General features: G+C 43.2%; 1 protein-coding gene and 1 non-coding gene across 2 annotated transcripts; both read left to right on the plus strand.

The window, feature by feature from the left end:
• Nucleotides 1-316: 316 nt before the first annotated feature.
• Nucleotides 317-4893, plus strand: LOC145403302 (uncharacterized). Its single transcript, XM_080275105.1, has 3 exons — nt 317-453; nt 622-2801; nt 3002-4893. The coding sequence occupies exons 1-3, from the start codon at nt 317-319 to the stop codon at nt 4891-4893; spliced, it is 4209 nt and encodes a 1402-aa protein (XP_080131231.1).
• A 9952-nt stretch (nt 4894-14845) lies between these two features.
• On the plus strand, nt 14846-14964 carry LOC145403486 (5S ribosomal RNA). Its single transcript, XR_013898006.1, has one exon. It is a non-coding gene; the product is annotated as a 5S ribosomal RNA (ribosomal RNA).
• Nucleotides 14965-17359: the final 2395 nt, after the last annotated feature.

The raw sequence follows: 17359 nt of genomic DNA on the forward strand, positions 1-17359 counted from the left end.
AGTGTTTTGTTGTCTTAGCTCCATACACACCACTATCGTTATATTTACTATACCAGTTGTTTTACTTGGATCTATTAGGAGATTATTACGTACCCACGTACAGCAGAGATTAGTACTCCCACTTTACTGGTGACATTGTATTCCCTACGTAATATTTGTAGTGTGTGTGTGTGTGTGTGTGTGTGCGCGCGCTACGTTCCCGTGTGTGGTGAAAGGTTTATTGTCCCACTAGGTGAAGTGGTTTACTGATATTTGAGTGATTACTCTATCTAGCTAGCTAGCTTATTTTCGTTGTCCTTCCCTTCTCGCCGCCATCATGTTTGTGTTGGAAGATTTTGTTTCTAATCCTACAGTGACTGCCCTTTCTAGGTTAACCAAGGTTCAGTGGGAAGCGCTGGCAGCTTATTATAAGCTTGAGCTTCGTCCTAGGTTGAAGAAAGATGATATAAAGCAGTTAGTACTTGCACACATGGTGAGGGAGGAAATTTTCAGTGAGGAAGAAGTGAACATGTTGGAACATCCTAGTGATTTGATGGCTTTGAGGAAAATTGAGCTGGAGGAAAAAAGGCTTGAGGTTGAGAGGATGAAAGCGGACAATGATTGATTCCGTCTCTCTCGTAGTCCCACATCGCCTGAGTGTGAGACAGATTCCTTCACAATTGCTGCAGCATTAAAGTTTGTTCCTAAATTTAATGAGGAGGATCCAGAAGATTTTTTCACCCATTTTGAGAAGTCGGCTGAGCTCCATTCTTGGCCCCCGGATAAGTGGGTGTTGCTAATACATAGCTCATTTACTGATAGAGCTCAGGAAGTGTTTACCGCACTGGATGCCACTCAAATTGAAGATTATTATTTTGTAAAAAAAACTGTATTGCATGCATACAAGAAAGTGCCCGAAGCTTATCGGCAACAGTTCCGCCGCTGCCGTAAGAGAGAGGGACAGACTTATGTAGAATTTATCCGCCGCAAACAACGACTTTGTAAAAAATGGGTTGAGAGCGAGTTGACTAGTTTGACAGTTGAGGGCTTGCTGGAGTTGTTTGTGCTGGAGGAAGTGAAATCTTGCCTCTCAGCTAGAGTAAGGTCACATGTGGAGGAAAAAGGGTTATGTACGTTATCCGAGGCTGGCATTGCTGCCGATCATTTCTCCCTAACTAATAGTGATCCCTTCCACAAGTACAGGTTGACTGCTCCCCAGCATAAGCCAGCCAGCACTTCACAGAGTGAACGGCCCCTGAATAAGAAGCTGACGGAGTCCCAGGGACCTTCCTTTAAGCTTGATCCCACTGGTGAGTGCGCTGGTGAGGAGACTCGTGGAGTTACTAATCAAGATGTGAGGAGGTCTCTCTTCTGTAGGTACTGTAAGAAGCCTGGTCACATCATAAAAGACTGTAGGAAGTTGGCCAGTAAGTACAGCCCCACCCAGGGCAATGCAGTTCTCCATGCCAGTGCACTCACCCAACCAGTGGAGGTGAGTGACCCACAGGTTAGTGATTTACTTGTTTCGGGGCCATGTGAACATTCAGGTGATTCCCTTGAAGTACCCCCATCATTTAAACCATTCTGCTCAAGAGGTGTATTATCAAAACATGAGTCCAGTAGATTCTCGGCTCCTGTTGTTGTGTTGCGTGACACTGGATCTGATCTATCTTTCATTTTAAAGGAAGATGTTCCCAATTTTGATTGTTATACAGGTGAGACTGTACTAGTGTCTGGTCTGCCAGGAGAGGCTAGATATCCCCTTTGCTCAGTGTATCTTCGGTCTGTGTTTGTCACAGGTCCAGTAACACTAGCTGTAGTAGATCACCTCCCTGTTAGGAACATTTCAGTATTAATTGGCAATGATTTAGCTGGTTCCCAGGTTACTGCTAACCCCATCGTTTCAGACAAACCTGTTGATATCAACAACACTACTGACCTAGAGCTGAAGCACCCTAATCTCTTCCCAACTTGTGCTGTTACTCGTAGTCAGAGCCAGAGCTTGTTGGATGCACATACCCCTGCTGTAGAGCCAGAGGAAAACACACCCGAGGGAGATGTTTCCCTTGCGGAATTGTTTGATGATACACTCAGTAAGTCTAGTTCTGGTCTCCTTGACTTTGGTAGCACCCCTATTACAAGGGAGAGATTAATTCAGGAACAGTCTAGTGACCCCGAATGTAAGTTGTTTCTTGCACAGCTTACTGAAGGTAATGAAATAGATGAGGTTCCACACTGTTTTTATCTCAATTTGGGGGTGTTGATGCGTAAATTCAGACCACCTAAGGCTCCTGCCAATCACATGTGGGAGACAGTCCATCAGATCGTCGTCCCACAATCTCTACGTATTGAGATATTGAAGGTGGCACATGATGGGGTGGGTGGACACCTGGGAGTCCGTAAGACTTACCACAAGATTTTGTCTCATTTTTACTGGCCAAAGTTGATGAAAGATGTTAGTACCTATTGCCGTACCTGTCATGTGTGTCAGATTAGTGGCAAACCAGGCACTGAAGTCAATCCTGCACCCCTTCAGCCCATTCCTGTCATGGAGGAGCCCTTTAGTAAGGTAACTGTTGATTGTGTGGGCCCTCTCCCAAGGAGCAAACGCTGGAATCAGTATTTATTAACCATAATGGATGTTGCCACTCGTTACCCTGAGGCCATACCTCTCCGTAGTATCACTAGTAGGAATGTTGTCAGGGCCCTGATCAAGTTCTTCACACAGGTTGGGTTACCTGCCATCGTACAGTCCGACCAAGGGTCTAACTTCACCTCCAGGCTGTTTCAGCAAGTGATGAGGGCCCTGGGAGTCCGTCAGTGTAAGTCAACCGCTTACCATCCCCAGAGTCAAGGAGCCCTGGAACGTTTCCATTCTACCATTAAGACTATGATACGTACTTATTGTTTGGAAACGGGTCAGGATTGGGATGAGGCTATTGATCTTTTGTTGTTTTCAATTAGAGATAGTGTAAATGAGAGTCTAGGCTTCACCCCGTTTCAACTCATTTATGGACACCAGGTCCGTGGTCCTCTCAAAGTCTTGAAAGAATAAATGACGAGAGTACTGTACCGATTGCTGCATATGTAACTCAGTTCCGCTCCAACTTGCAGCGTGCATTAAAGTTTGCCCATTCTAATCTCAGTCATGCTCAAGTACGAATGAAAGACAATTGTGACAAAATTCACAAGGCACAATCCCGCATTTTTCATGTTGGTGATCAAGTTTTAGCTCTGCTACCAGTACCAAAGCAGCCTCTTCAGTCTCGGTACTCTGGGCCATATCATGTTTTGAAGCGGGTTGGAGACCTTAATTATATCATTGCTACGCCAGAGAGGCGGAAGAAAAGGCGAAGTGTCCATGTCAATTTGTTGAAAATGTATCACTCTCGTGACCAGTCACAAGGAAGGGAAGTGGAACAGGTCACCTTAACAGGAACTAGAGTAGTGGAAAAGTCAGAGGAAAATGACCCTACACCATTCGTAGGCAGTAAGCTGTCAAATCGTGAAATTCTAACAAATCTTATGAGCAAATTAGAGCATCTGCCCCCCACCCAGGCAGGCGATATTGACTGTCTTCTACAGGAGCATCCAGACCTCTTTGGTGACACCCCTCGGCTCTGTACCCTGCTGACCCATGATGTGGATGTTCAAGGAGCCCCTCCGATCCGACAAGCTCCATACCGTCTCAGTGCCGAGAAGAGGGAATTCCTGCAGTCCGAGGTGCAGAGGCTAAAAGAGCAAGGTTTGATCCGTCCAAGTATGAGTCCCTGGGCCTCACCTGTAGTATTAGTCCCCAAGGCTGGAGGAAGTTACCGCCTTTGTGTAGATTATAGGAAGGTCAATGCTGTTACCCTGCCCGACTCCTTTCCACTACCCAGAATGGATGACATTATTGATGACCTAGGAGCGGCCCGCTACGTCACTAAGCTTGATCTCCTCCAAGGGTATTACCAAGTGCCCTTGACAGAACAAGCCAAGTCAATCTCTGCCTTTGTCACTCCAAGCGGCCTTTGGGAATTTCTAGTTCTTCCCTTTGGCATGCGGAATGCCCCGGCCACATTCCAAAGACTAATGAACAATTTGATTGCAGAGTTGCCTGGCGTCCGTGTGTACCTAGATGACTTAGTTGTCTGGAGTGACAATTGGGAGGAACACCTTGAGAGGCTGCGAAAGCTCTTTGATGTCCTGGAGGAAGCCAATCTCACAGTGAACCTCGCCAAGAGTGAGTTTGGGCACGTCCACGTCGTGTTCCTGGGGCATGTGGTCGGGCAGGGCCAGCTAGCCCCTGTTGATGCAAAGGTAGATGCCATTTTACAATACCCACCACCAGCTGACCGAAAGTCTACCATGAGGTTCCTTGAGATGGTGGGTTACTATCGTCGTTTCTGCAGGAACTTTGCCCAGGTCGCTGCTCCCCTTACGGATCAACTTAGCTCCAAGAAGACGTTCCATTGGACAAATGAATGTCAGCGGGCATTTGAGGGTTTGAAGGCTCTGCTGGCTTGTGCTCCTGTGCTCCGAACCCCGGACCCACATCGGCCCTTCATCATTAGAGTCGATGCAAGTGATGCAGGGGTGGGGGCAGTGCTCTTGCAAGAATATTGTGAAGTGTTACATCCCGTATGCTACTTTTCCCAAAAGTTTAAGGTTTATCAAAAGGCTTATGCCACCGTTGAAAAGGAGGCTCTTGGAATTGTCATGGCAATAGAAAAATTTGAAGTATATTTGTCCAGTAGCACATTCCCCATCACGGTGTTCACAGACCACAACCCCCTTGTGTTTATTGAAAAGGTCAAGTTTAAGAATGCTCGAGTGCTGAGATGGGCTCTAGCCTTGCAACCGTATAATATAAAACTGCAGCATATTCGTGGCAAGGACAATACCATTGCAGATGCGTTGTCAAGAGTGTGAACAGAGTGTAGGTTCCCTATGATTTACCATGTCATTTACCCATTCTATGTTTTTAGGTTTAAGGAATTTTTGTAATATTGAAGTAAACCTACTTTTGTACCTCTAATGTTTGTACATATTAGAGTAACTTTTTCCGGCTTGGTAAAAAATTCATTTTTTGGGGGGGTGTCACGTGGACGCATATTTTGTGTAGTTAATTGTTCCCCTTCGCGCCACGTGTATAACTAGCTAGTTAAGGTGTTACTAAATTAACGAACTGGCGACCCAATGAAGTTGTGGTAGGCCTGCATATAAGCTCAGGCGCAGAGGCTCGGAGCTCTCTCTCTCTCTCTCTCTCTCTTTCCCTGTCAGTGACGCCGGCTAGCTCTGGGTCGTCCAGGTTTAAGGTTTGTGTATGTCCTTGGTTAGGGATGTAGGATGGACTTTAGCAAGTTTATGCTCTTGTCCAGTAGGCAGGGTGATGTTTTGTGTTTTGTTTTCCCACTGTATTAGTTGTAAGTTAAGGTAGTTTAATATATTATGTTAATTTTGTACGTGGTGTTTTGACTCTCCTTAAATGTTCATATGCTAAAGTAACTCCAAATCTAAATAGTACAATATGGTCGTGTCGTACACTCAATTATCATTCTATCGTGGTTTTACTCAGGCCGTGCACCCTGTCCACTTGGTGATTGGGTAGTTTGCGACACATACACACACACACACACACACACACACACACACACACACGTACAAAGAAGAAATCAAAGAAACACACGAAAAAAACAAACAGACGAACACACACACACACAGAAATTCACAACCTAATAGATATATCATGACCTGACACGCTTAAATAATGAACAGTAACTCACGTGTGGCAGATATCTTACTCCATTCAAAATGTCCAGAGAGCAGAACACACCAAGAAACCGTCTAAATGCAGCTGTTAGCTAACGACTTTTTTTTTTTTCCGGCCTATCAACCATTGGGGCCGAAGCCCCTGGTTATTAAGGCCATGTGTGTGTATATATATATATATATATATATATATATATATATATATATATATATATATATATATATATATATATATATATTGTTACATAGCCTATGATTTCATCATCCTTTGTGTAATTTTAACGCACAGTTGCTGCATGTTTGATCACGAGCGTGTTCTGCCTCAGTCCCCCCCTTCTACCGTTATAGTAGAGTAAGTCGTTCTCTCTGTTGTCCAGAGCGGGATTGTCAACTCTATGTCCCCATGGCTTCATTTGCGCGTCCTTATTACAAGTTGTATCAAGCTCTGCCAGCCCCTATATAATGAGCTCAGTCTCTGCATCATTGCCACTTAGATCTGCTCCTCATTTTGTTCACATCTCTGTCCTCCCCTGTAGAGATATTATTATTGTGAGTGCTCAAGAAGTCTCCAACCATCTAGCAGCTGTGTGTAATTTGAGTATAACTGTTATTGCATTTTTTCTTGTACTGTATAGCATAAGTTTAATTTGTAGGCCTAGTGAAGTTTCTGTAATTCGTGTAGGGTTCTTTATGTCAGTCATTTTTTATAATAGTTTGTATCTGTAATTATTTATCTGGCATTCACTGAGTATTATCTGGTATCTCATTTTATCAGGGCTGACTTAGATAAATTTACTCTTGCTAATTTCGTGTTAATAGAGGCTATTGCAGTTAACCATATATTTAACCTGTTTTTGCCATTACATTATCCTTATGAGTCCTGAATGTTTTATTGTTATTAAACTTTGACTTGTAATTTTACCTAACTCTTTGTTTTGAACTTGGAACTTTACGGGACAGTAGTGATTTTTAGTATTCTTACTTAAAGTGTACATTATCTTTCTCTGTTCCGTAACATAAATTTGGCGACCTCATATCAGGATATTCAGGATATTATCATAAGGATATTGTTTGATATTTTGTGACTGTGATATATTCATGATGGCTACTATTTCTACACTTGATGAAGCCAAAGATTTTTTGTCAAATGTGCAAACAGTGTGTGATATAGAAAACAGAACAAAGAATGAACTTAAGCTTGTTGCTCAACAATTGGGAATTGTTGTTCGCTCTCATCATTCTAAAGATCAAATTGTTGATATGATTAATGAAAGCTTGTTTAATGTAACTCCTCCAAATGAGCAAACGCAGATTGAATTAGCTAAGTTACAGCTAGCCCTGCAGGAGGCTCGTGTTAAGGAGGCTGAATTTCACGCACAAGTTGAACTTGCTAGGATTCAGGCAGACCATGAGTATCGCATGAAACAATGTGGAACTGGATCATCTAGCTCTGATGATTTTGATGTGGCTAAAAATGTTAAACTTGTCCCTCCTTTTAATGAATCTGATTTAACAAAGTATTTTCAGTTGTTTGAGAGGGTAGCTACAGGTTTTAATTGGCCTAAGGAGTATTGGCCAGTACTCCTTCAAACTGTTCTCACCGGTAAAGCTCAAGTAACTTATGCATCTTTGCCTCAGGATCAGTCTGATAATTATGATGTAGTAAAGAGCTTGATTCTTAAGGCCTATGAGCTTGTTCCTGAAGCTTATAGAGTAAAATTTAGGACAACTTACAAGCAAGATAAGCAATCCCATGTTGAGTATGCAAGAATCAAAGAAGATTTGTTAGAGCAGTGGTTAAATTCTAAGAATGTGGATTCTGATTTTGGTAAATTTAAGCAGATGATTTTGCTGGAGGATTTCAAAAGGTGTATTAGTAAAGATGTAAGCCTATATCTTGATGAGAAAAGAATAGATAATTTGTCTGATGCTGCAGTTTTAGCTGATGAATATGTTCTCACTCACAAGAGATATTTTAGAGGAAAAAGGAAAGCTGAGAGTCAGTACGTTGCCTCTACTCAGAGTACAGGTAACAGGAAAGAGAATAAGGATGATGTTTCTCAGGAAGTAAATACCAGCTTCACCTCTAGATTTCAGAAAAGTAAATGTACTTATTGTAGTAAGCTTGGTCATACTACGGAGAGATGTTTCAGGAGACAGCGTGATGTGAACAAAAAGGAGTCTTTAAATATTCAGTCAATTGGTCTAGTGTCCACTCTTGAGAGTTCCCAGAATTCTTTAACTGAGTTAACTGAACCTGCTTTGAGGGGTAACTTAAATTCTCATGATGGAGCTCCTCTTTTGAGCAGTAACGTGGGTGACACTCTCAAGAGTTCATGTGCTAATTTCCTGTCTGATGGTTTTGTCAGTCCTCTGGACAGTAATGACAGGAAATCAGTTAAAATATATCGTGATACAGGTGCTTGCCAATCTCTTATGCTGACCAGTGTTCTAGGCTCTAATGTTAATTCCTCTGATGAAACTGTAATCTTACAAGGTGTAGGGAATAATTACTTCTCTGTTCCTCTGTGCAGAGTGAATTTAGAGTCTGGTTTTGTTAATGGTTCTGTTATGGTTGGGTTGGTTGAGACACTCCCAATGTCAGGTGTAACTTTCTTACTTGGAAATGATATTGGTGGAAGTCAAGTGTGTCCAGCTCCTCAGTTGTCTAGTGAGCCAGTGGCTGCGACCCAGGATTGTGATGTCCCTGATGTGTTCCCTGCATGTGCTGTCACTAGGGCTAAGTCTAAAGTTACTGGTGATTTAGAGGATAATGATGATGATGATGATGTTATCCTAGCTGACACTTTTCTTGCTAATTTGGACCACTCACCAGATGAGGCAGTACCCCGTAGTGTTGATAATTTGTCTCGTCAAGAGTTGGTTGAGTTGCAGGTTGCTGACCCTGAGTTGAAAGGTCTAGCTAACTCTGCTTACAGTGAAGAAGAGTCAGCCGGTGCTTCTACTTGTTATTATATAAAGTCAGGAGTACTTATGAGGAAGTGGAGACCCCCAACAGCATCAGCCGACTGTGAATGGGAGGTTGTACATCAAGTTGTCATCCCTCGTGTTTGTAGGCAGGATATCATTAGAGTGGCTCATGATTCCAGTTTGGCAGGACACCTTGGAGTGAGGAAGACTGTGGCACGCATTTTGAAACACTTCTACTGGCCAGGTATCTTCAGGGATGTTTCCTGGTATTGTAAGTCTTGTCACACCTGTCAAGTTGTGGGGAAGTGTAATCAGACCGAAAAGGTTGCACCTCTAGTTCCCATTCCTCCTTTTGAGGCGCCTTTCACCCGTGTGTTGGTGGATATTGTGGGCCCTCTTCCTAAGACTTCTTCAGGATTTTCTTATGTGTTGACCATGATTGATATGGCTACTCGTTATCCTGAAGCCATTCCACTTAGAAACATCTCAGCAAAGAACGTGGTTAAGGAAATGCTAGGGTTCTTCACAAAGTTTGGTCTGCCCAAGGAGGTACAGTCAGACCGGGGAAGTAATTTCATGTCAAACGTTTTCAAGCAGTCTCTGAAAGAGTTGGGCATCACCCAGATCACGTCTTCAGCTTACCATCCCCAGACCCAAGGAGCGTTGGAGAGATATCATCAAACACTGAAATCGATGCTCAAGAAATACTGTTTGGAACATCAGAAAGACTGGGATAAAGGTCTTCCATTCGTCGTGTTTGCTGCAAGAGAATCTCCAAATGAATCACTGGGCTTCTCACCTTTTGAACTACTGTTTGGCCATGAAGTAAGAGGACCCCTTAAGATACTCAAGGAATGCTGGCTGTCGGAGGAAGATGACGTCAACCTGCTGGAGTATGTGATGAAGTTCAAAGAACGGCTGTCCACTGCTTTACAGCTGGCTAGAGAGAATTTAGGAGCTGCTCAGGAGAAGATGAAGACTTGGTATGACAAGAAGTCCAGGTTACGCCACTTTCAGCCAGGAGATCAGGTTTTGATTCTGCTACCAGTTCATGGGCAACCTCTTCAAGCCAAGTTTAGTGGCCCTTATTTCGTGGAGAAGAAACTCAGTGATGTCAGCTATGTCATCGCCACACCAGATCGTAGAAAGAGCAAGCAACTATGTCACATCAACATGCTAAATTATATCACAGGCGGGACGAAAATAATCCAGTCTGCACTGTAGCTGTTCCACCCGAGTCTGCAAGTGAAGCTCTCCCATGCAGTATGAGCCTGAGTGATAGTTTGGGGAAGAATCCTGATATCATGAATGATCTCCAGACTAAGCTTTCTCATCTACCTCCCAAGGAAAGGCAGGAGTTTTCGGCATTACTGCAGGAGTACCCGCAAGTGTTCCGTGCTACTCCAGGAAGAACCACTGTGTTGATGCATGATGTCGATGTTGAAGACGCAAAGCCAATTAAATTGCCTCCTTACCGTGTGAACCCAGTGAAAGTTCCTCTCATCCAGAAGGAGCTTGGCTACCTGTTGGACCACAAGATGATTGAGCCCTGTCAGAGCGAGTGGAGTTCTCCTGTCACTCTGGTCCCTAAGCCAGGTGGGTCACAGCGGCTTTGCATTGACTACAGACGTGTTAATCAGATAACTAAAACAGACACTTACCCTCTCCCTCGTGTGGAAGATTGCATAGACAAGATCGGAAAGGCTAGGTACATAAGTAAGTTTGATTTGTTAAAGGGATACTGGCAAGTACCTATGACTGAACGTGCTAGGGAGATCTCATGTTTTGTAATATTAGGAAAGACCTTTGCATGGTCTGTAATGCCATATACAGATTGTTTTAGAGTAATAAGAAATTTCCTTTGTAAATTTCTTTTTTCTTTGTGGGGAGGTGTTACATAGCCTATGATTTCATCATCCTTTGTGTAATTTTAACGCACAGTTGCTGCATGTTTGATCACGAGCGTGTTCTGCCTCAGTCCCCCCCTTCTACCGTTATAGTAGAGTAAGTCGTTCTCTCTGTTGTCCAGAGCGGGATTGTCAACTCTATGTCCCCATGGCTTCATTTGCGCGTCCTTATTACAAGTTGTATCAAGCTCTGCCAACCCCTATATAATGAGCTCAGTCTCTGCATCATTGCCACTTAGATCTGCTCCTCATTTTGTTCACATCTCTGTCCTCCCCTGTACAGATATTATTATTGTGAGTGCTCAAGAAGTCTCCAACCATCTAGCAGCTGTGTGTAATTTGAGTATAACTGTTATTGCATTTTTTCTTGTACTGTATAGCATAAGTTTAATTTGTAGGCCTAGTGAAGTTTTTGTAATTCGTGTAGGGTTCTTTATGTCAGTCATTTTTGATAATAGTTTGTATCTGTAATTATTTATCTGGCATTCACTGAGTATTATCTGGTATCTCATTTTATCAGGGCTGACTTAGATAAATTTACTCTTGCTAATTTCGTGTTAATAGAGGCTATTGCAGTTAACCATATATTTAACCTGTTTTTGCCATTACATTATCCTTATGAGTCCTGAATGTTTTATTGTTAGTTTGAGCATTAAACTTTGGCTTGTAATTTTACCTAACTCTTTGTTTTGAACTTGGAACTTTACGGGACAGTAGTGATTTTTAGTATTCTCACTTAAAGTGTACATTATCTTTCTCTGTTCCGTAACAATATATATATATATTTAAACATATATACATATATATACAAACATATATATATACATACATACACACACACACACACTTCCATGCATACATACATACACACTTTCATGCAAACGTACATATATATATATAGATACTAATTTTAATCTTATATATATATATATATATATATATATATATATATATATATATATATATATATATGTAAAATAAATTTTCTTTTATTTATTTTTTTTGTATTTTTATCTTTTTAATTTTTTCTTGGTTTTATATTTTTTATACCTTATATTATAAAGGAAAACTAATCTAAAGACCCTAAAACTAATCACCTAACAGACAAATCGCTAACCTATACTAAATCCTACAGAGACAAATAACTAGACCTACACTAATGGTAAAAATACCTCGACAAACAGAACACCATCGACTGCAGATATGTAATGCCTTTCTACATGACATACCTGCACTCATCACCTGGTGACTGTCAGTCGAGGCACAACCTAATATAGGGGACATTAATATATGAAAGGGAACCAGACGAGTCAGGAACATTTCCATATACGTCAGCTGTCGTCCCTAATTAGAATAACTTAAGCAAGTTAATATAATGTATTTACATAATTTGTACAAAAAGTGAAGAACCTCGCCCAGCAGACCACCATCGACTGCAAGTGCCCAATACCTTCCTATATTGCACACTTGCACTCATCAGCTGGTGACTGTCAGGCGAGGAACTTGGCTTAATGTAGGGGACATCTATATTAGAAATAGATCGGTGGGAGGAGGAACTATTTAAAATATGTCACCTGTCAACCCTAATTAATATTACAATATATACATATTTACTGTTCATAAAAACCATAACCACGCAGTAAAAAAGTCACATCACTCTGATCAGTCCGGTCTCTCTCAGGAAAGCCATCAATTTATCAGTCATAACAATGTCCCCATCACCCAGGATGGTGGAAAGGGTGAAGGGGACGTCTCTGCACCGCAGTAATTTATAAGTGAAGCACGTTCACGAATAAATCGCCGACAGCGCAGGATGATATGACTAATAGATAACACCGCATTACAGATGCCACAGTGCGGTGGGAAGCGTCTTTCCATATATGGTTTTATGTGGGTTAAAATGGTGGCATTAAGCCGTAACCGTGCCAACACTTTTTCTTCTAGGCGAATGGGACGGTTGGCAGTGTCCCAGTCGCCCAGGTACGGCTTACAAGTTGGAATATTTAGTCTGGCCCACTGACCTTGCCACAGAAGATTTATTGATTTCTTTCCGAGAGAGAGACTCGACCGTAGATCACGAGGAACGTCCCAAGTCTCCTCGAGCTTTACAGCCGACTTTGCAAGTAAGTCAGCCTGCTCATTACCGTAGATATGACAATGACCAGGCACCCAGATCAGCGTGAATGACTTGTTGCATGAATGCAACTTATTAACGATGCGGCCCTGGATCTCATGAGAGTCCGTAGTGCAAGATGCAATTGCCTGAAGGGCTGATTTTGAATCTGAAAATATGACAAATGAGTCATGCCTAGAATTGAGAGCATAGTCTATGGCTTTGTCAATAGCAAAAAGTTCTGAAGTAAACACAGATGTGTGAGTCGGCAACCGATACCTGAGGGCACATTCAGTCGACCACACACTTGCACCCACACATTCACTCGACTTGGAGCCGTCGGTGTACAATTGGTGGGACCCCAAGTGACGAATGATGATGTTACGAAACAAGTGGTGGACCTCCGCCTCCGGCGCCTTGGCCTTTGGCGCTGGGAGCCATGTAACATCAAGAGTAAAGGCAGGTGGCTCCCAAGGCGCTATATATTTTAACACCAACTTGTCACAGTCACTGGGATCCACACCAAGCTCCTGAGTCAGTAAGTGGAGGCGAACGGCAAGTGGCCGACGCACCCCCCGCAGAAGGTGGTGGTATTGACGCAGGGGGGTACAGGCCACATTGCCGATATTACTTTTCCTAAATGTCCTTACACAATAGGACAAGGCCAGGTGGTCACGGCGAATACGGAGGGGAGGCACATTCGCCTCCACTTCCATACGAGTCACACGGGTACACCGGACGGCTCCAAGACACATTCGCAAACATTTATTGTGTAGCACATCCAATCCTTTCAGCGTGGCATCGGATGCTGAGCCATACACCTGTGCGCCATAGTCTAGCTTTGATCAAATAAGGGACTTATACACCATTAATAAAGATTTTCTGTTGGCACCCCAGGTAGTACCCGCTAGGTACTTCAGGACATTTAAAGGTTTATCACAACGAGCAAGCAAAGTATTAACGTGAAGTTTAAAATTCATTCTTTGATCAAAATGTATTCCTAAAAATTTTACAGAATTTTGAAAAGGTACCGCCTGATTATCCAAAGTTAAGCACAAATTAGGTACATTACAATTAGTGAAGACTATACCAGCACACTTACGGACGGAAAACTTAAATCCCCACTGCAAGGCCTATTGGTGGACGGAGTCAAGGGCTGCTTGAATCCGCCCAGCCGAAAATTGTGCATTACGGGAAGAGTGCCATATTGCACAATCGTCAGCGTAGAGCGAGTATTTAAGATTCCTCGGGATGGGAGCTGATGACAGAATATCATCGATCATAATACTAAATAAAGTAGGACTAAGCACACTTCCCTGTGGCACCCCGTTTTCCTGGATAAATATATCCGATGTTACGTTATGGGGCAATTTGACAGAGAAAGTTCTGTCCCTTAAGAAATTTGAAATAAAAACAGGCAAATTTCCTCTTAAACAATAAGCATAGAGCTTCATTAGTATATCGCGTCGCCAGGTCATGTCATAGGCTTTATGGATGTCCAAGAACACCCCTATCATGAATTCTTTATTGGCAAATGCCTCTGCAATACAATGCTCCAAATTCATTAAATGATCTAGTGAACTTCTGTATTTACGGAAGCCACATTGTTGATCATTTAACAAATTCTTCGACTCTAAAACAAAAAGAAGCCTATTGTTAACCGTACGTTCCATGACCTTACATAGACAAGAAGTCAACACAATAGGACGAAATGAAGTGGGATTCATAAGACGACCAGCCTCTTTGGGTATCAGTATGACGTGCGCCAAGTGCCATGAGTTTGGGAACGTTCAAGACGCCCAAATCTCATTGTACAATGCTAACATCTTAATCAGGTTGTCCTGATTAAGATGCTGGATCATACTGTACATGATGGTATCTGGTCCAGGGCTGGTGTCTTTACAGGATTTATGGGCAAGGAGCAGTTCATCTAGCGTAAACTCTTGGTTGTACGGGGAGTCTACGTCCTCTGTGGCAAAGTCTAATATCTGTAGCTCAGCCGTGCGTTTATGATGTTGGAAACGCGGGTCATAATTGGCTGAGCTAATTACATGAGAAAAACTCCTGGCGAGGATGTTAGGAACGTCCACGGGCTTGTCATAGATGTTATTATTTACTTGCAAGGTGGTGATTGGGAAATATGGGCCTTTATTATTTAATAGCCAACGGCCATGCCACGTTGAGTACACCGCTTCCCGTCCGATCAGCGAAGTTAAGCAACGTTGGGTCTGGTTAGTACTTGGATGGGTGACCGCCTGGGAACACCAAATGCTGTTGGCATCCGTACGTGTCAAGTGGGGTTGGTGGAGGATTAGTGCCCCTCCCTGTAAAACAATTAACTCTAAGCCCTTGACCACCCCGTTTGAGATACATGGCGTCTGGCAATGGATGGATGGATTCTTATGGTGGACCAGACTTTACGTAATGGTGTTGTACGAGTCACCGTGGACACAAAGGACCGCCATGAGTCACGTTTAGCCCTTATTATTATTCTCCTTGCCTCAGCCCGTGCCAGTTTGTATGCAATAAAATTTTCCTCAGTGGGCTGACTATCAAAAATCCTGTATCTCCAATTGCGTTTTCTTAATGCTTGTCCGCAATCCGGCGTCCACCAATGTGCTCTATGCTTCGCATGAACTGTAGAGGTCTTGGGAATAGCAGCCTCAGCTGCGTGTAATATGGAAGTAGTTATATTTTCGACCTTAACATCTATGGTCTCCCCAGATATATCTAAATTGGCGATCCTTGAGAAGGATCCCCAATCTGCTTTCTTATAGTTAAATTTTGGAGGTGGAGGGTCCGAAATGATGTCGCGTGTATAAGAAAGACAGATGGGTAAATGATCACTTCCCAAGGAGTCGTCGTAAGGGTCCAAAGAGAGATCTCGATGTATACCAGGGGAGGCCAAAGATAAGTCAATGGCCGAAAAGTTACCAGTACGATCATCTACACTAGTCACTCTACCATCGTTCAGAAGACAAAGGTTGGACTGTAGTATTTGGTCGGCTACTTGCTCCCAACGACCATCAATCCTCAAGCTACCCCATTGATAGTGATGGGCGTGAAAATCGCCCAACACTAACTTATTTCCAGGCAGATGTTCAACTAGTGAATTTAAAGCATCACTATCAATGGGGCCATGTGGAGGACAGTACAGAGAGCAAATAGACAGATACGTGTTATTAAATTTTACTCTGCACGCGACAGCTTCCATAGTAGAATTTAGAATCACTTCCGTTTGTGGGTGTGATTTGTGTGTGTAAATGGCAACTCCGTGACCTTCATATCTTCTGTACGAGTGGTAGTGTTTGAACTGTGGAGGATCAGGATGATCCTCCAGGCACGTCTCCTGTAAATAACGTCTGGCCTGTGTATTGACAGCAAGATTGCTATATCTTGTAACTTATTCCCAATACCTCTACAATTCCACTGTAATAGAGTGAATGCGGCGGTTTAAGATTTCCGTTGGGGGCCAGTGTGCTTTGTCTATTTTTGTCGCCCGCCAGCAGGCGAGCGACTCCTGGGGGACCTATCCCAGTGCTTGTTCACGGAAACCTCCATATTTTCATCAATAACTAGGTTCCCAGCCTCCCCCGAGGAAGAGCTAACCTTTCTCTCCCTCGCTGGAGTAGGAACTGGAAGGACATGAGGACGTGACTGTTCCGTGAGGGTGGTCATGTTATTTTTAGTAGGCTTGTCAGGCTTCACTTTAGGCCGTACTGATGGAGAGGCAGCAGCAGCCTGAGAGTAAGTTGAAGCTTTAGGGATGTCAGTGAGAGAGTTGGAACGGACAGGAGGTCGAGATGGAGATGTACTGTGAGTGGCAGGAGGAAGAAAGACAGGGTCAGTCTGCGTCTCGACAGAGCACATCACAGGACGGGATATTACCGCCGAAGCATAGGACCTGTTCGGCGTGGGAGTTGCATGCAACTCCTTCACCTTTTTCCTAGCTTCGTAGTAGGAAATACCCTCAATTGCCTTCACTGTGCAGACTTCCTTCTCCTCCTTCCACTTGGGACAATCCCTAGAGGAAGTGGAGTGAGTACCCTTGCAGTGAAAGCAACGTACTGTCTCTGATGTGCAACTTTCCGCATCATGACCCTGGCTTCCACACTTGCCGCACACTGGCTGGGAAGCCCGACAAGTCTTTGTACCATGCCCATACAGCTGGCATTTCAGGCAACGCAAAGGGTTAGGGATGTACGACCGAACGTGAATAATTTCATAACCAAATTTGATATCACTAGGAAGAGAAGATTTGACAAATGTCAAGATGATAGTTGCTGTCTTCGTCCTTATGCCTTCCGAGTAGCGAGTTATGAATTTAGCCTCAATGACATCTTGCTGCGCCAATTCACTTACGATCTCGTCCTCGCTCATCACCATGAAATCCCTGCAAGTGACAACACCCTTGCAAGAATTCATGGAGACTGGGATTTTGGCTTTGACATCGTAACAATGGAATTTGCGCAGTTTCAACAAATCCTTTACCTGTGCCGAGTTTACAATTTTGACCAGGAGATCTCTATTAGCAAGTTTTTTAACTTGTTCGACTTCTCCCGCACAGTGGTCAATCACCTTCTTGATAAGTAAGGGATTGAGACTGGACAGGGGAGTGGAACCTAGCGCAGCGAAAAACACGTCCACACTCTCCACGACCATGCATCAAAGTCCA

Source organism: Coenobita brevimanus, chromosome 60 (assembly GCF_032717465.1).
Source record: "Coenobita brevimanus isolate Jiangsu-jjx chromosome 60, ASM3271746v2, whole genome shotgun sequence".
NCBI lineage: Eukaryota > Metazoa > Arthropoda > Malacostraca > Decapoda > Coenobitidae > Coenobita > Coenobita brevimanus.

Coding starts and splice junctions, on each gene's coding strand:
- LOC145403302 (XM_080275105.1), top strand. CDS start 317: ATGTTTGTGTTGGAAGATTTTGTTTCTAATCCTACAGTGACTGCCCTT. Junction 454..621: donor AAGAAAGATGATATAAAGCA/GTTAGTACTTGC, acceptor TCTCTCTCGTAG/TCCCACATCGCCTGAGTGTG. Junction 2,802..3,001: donor GGCCCTGGGAGTCCGTCAGT/GTAAGTCAACCG, acceptor TATGGACACCAG/GTCCGTGGTCCTCTCAAAGT.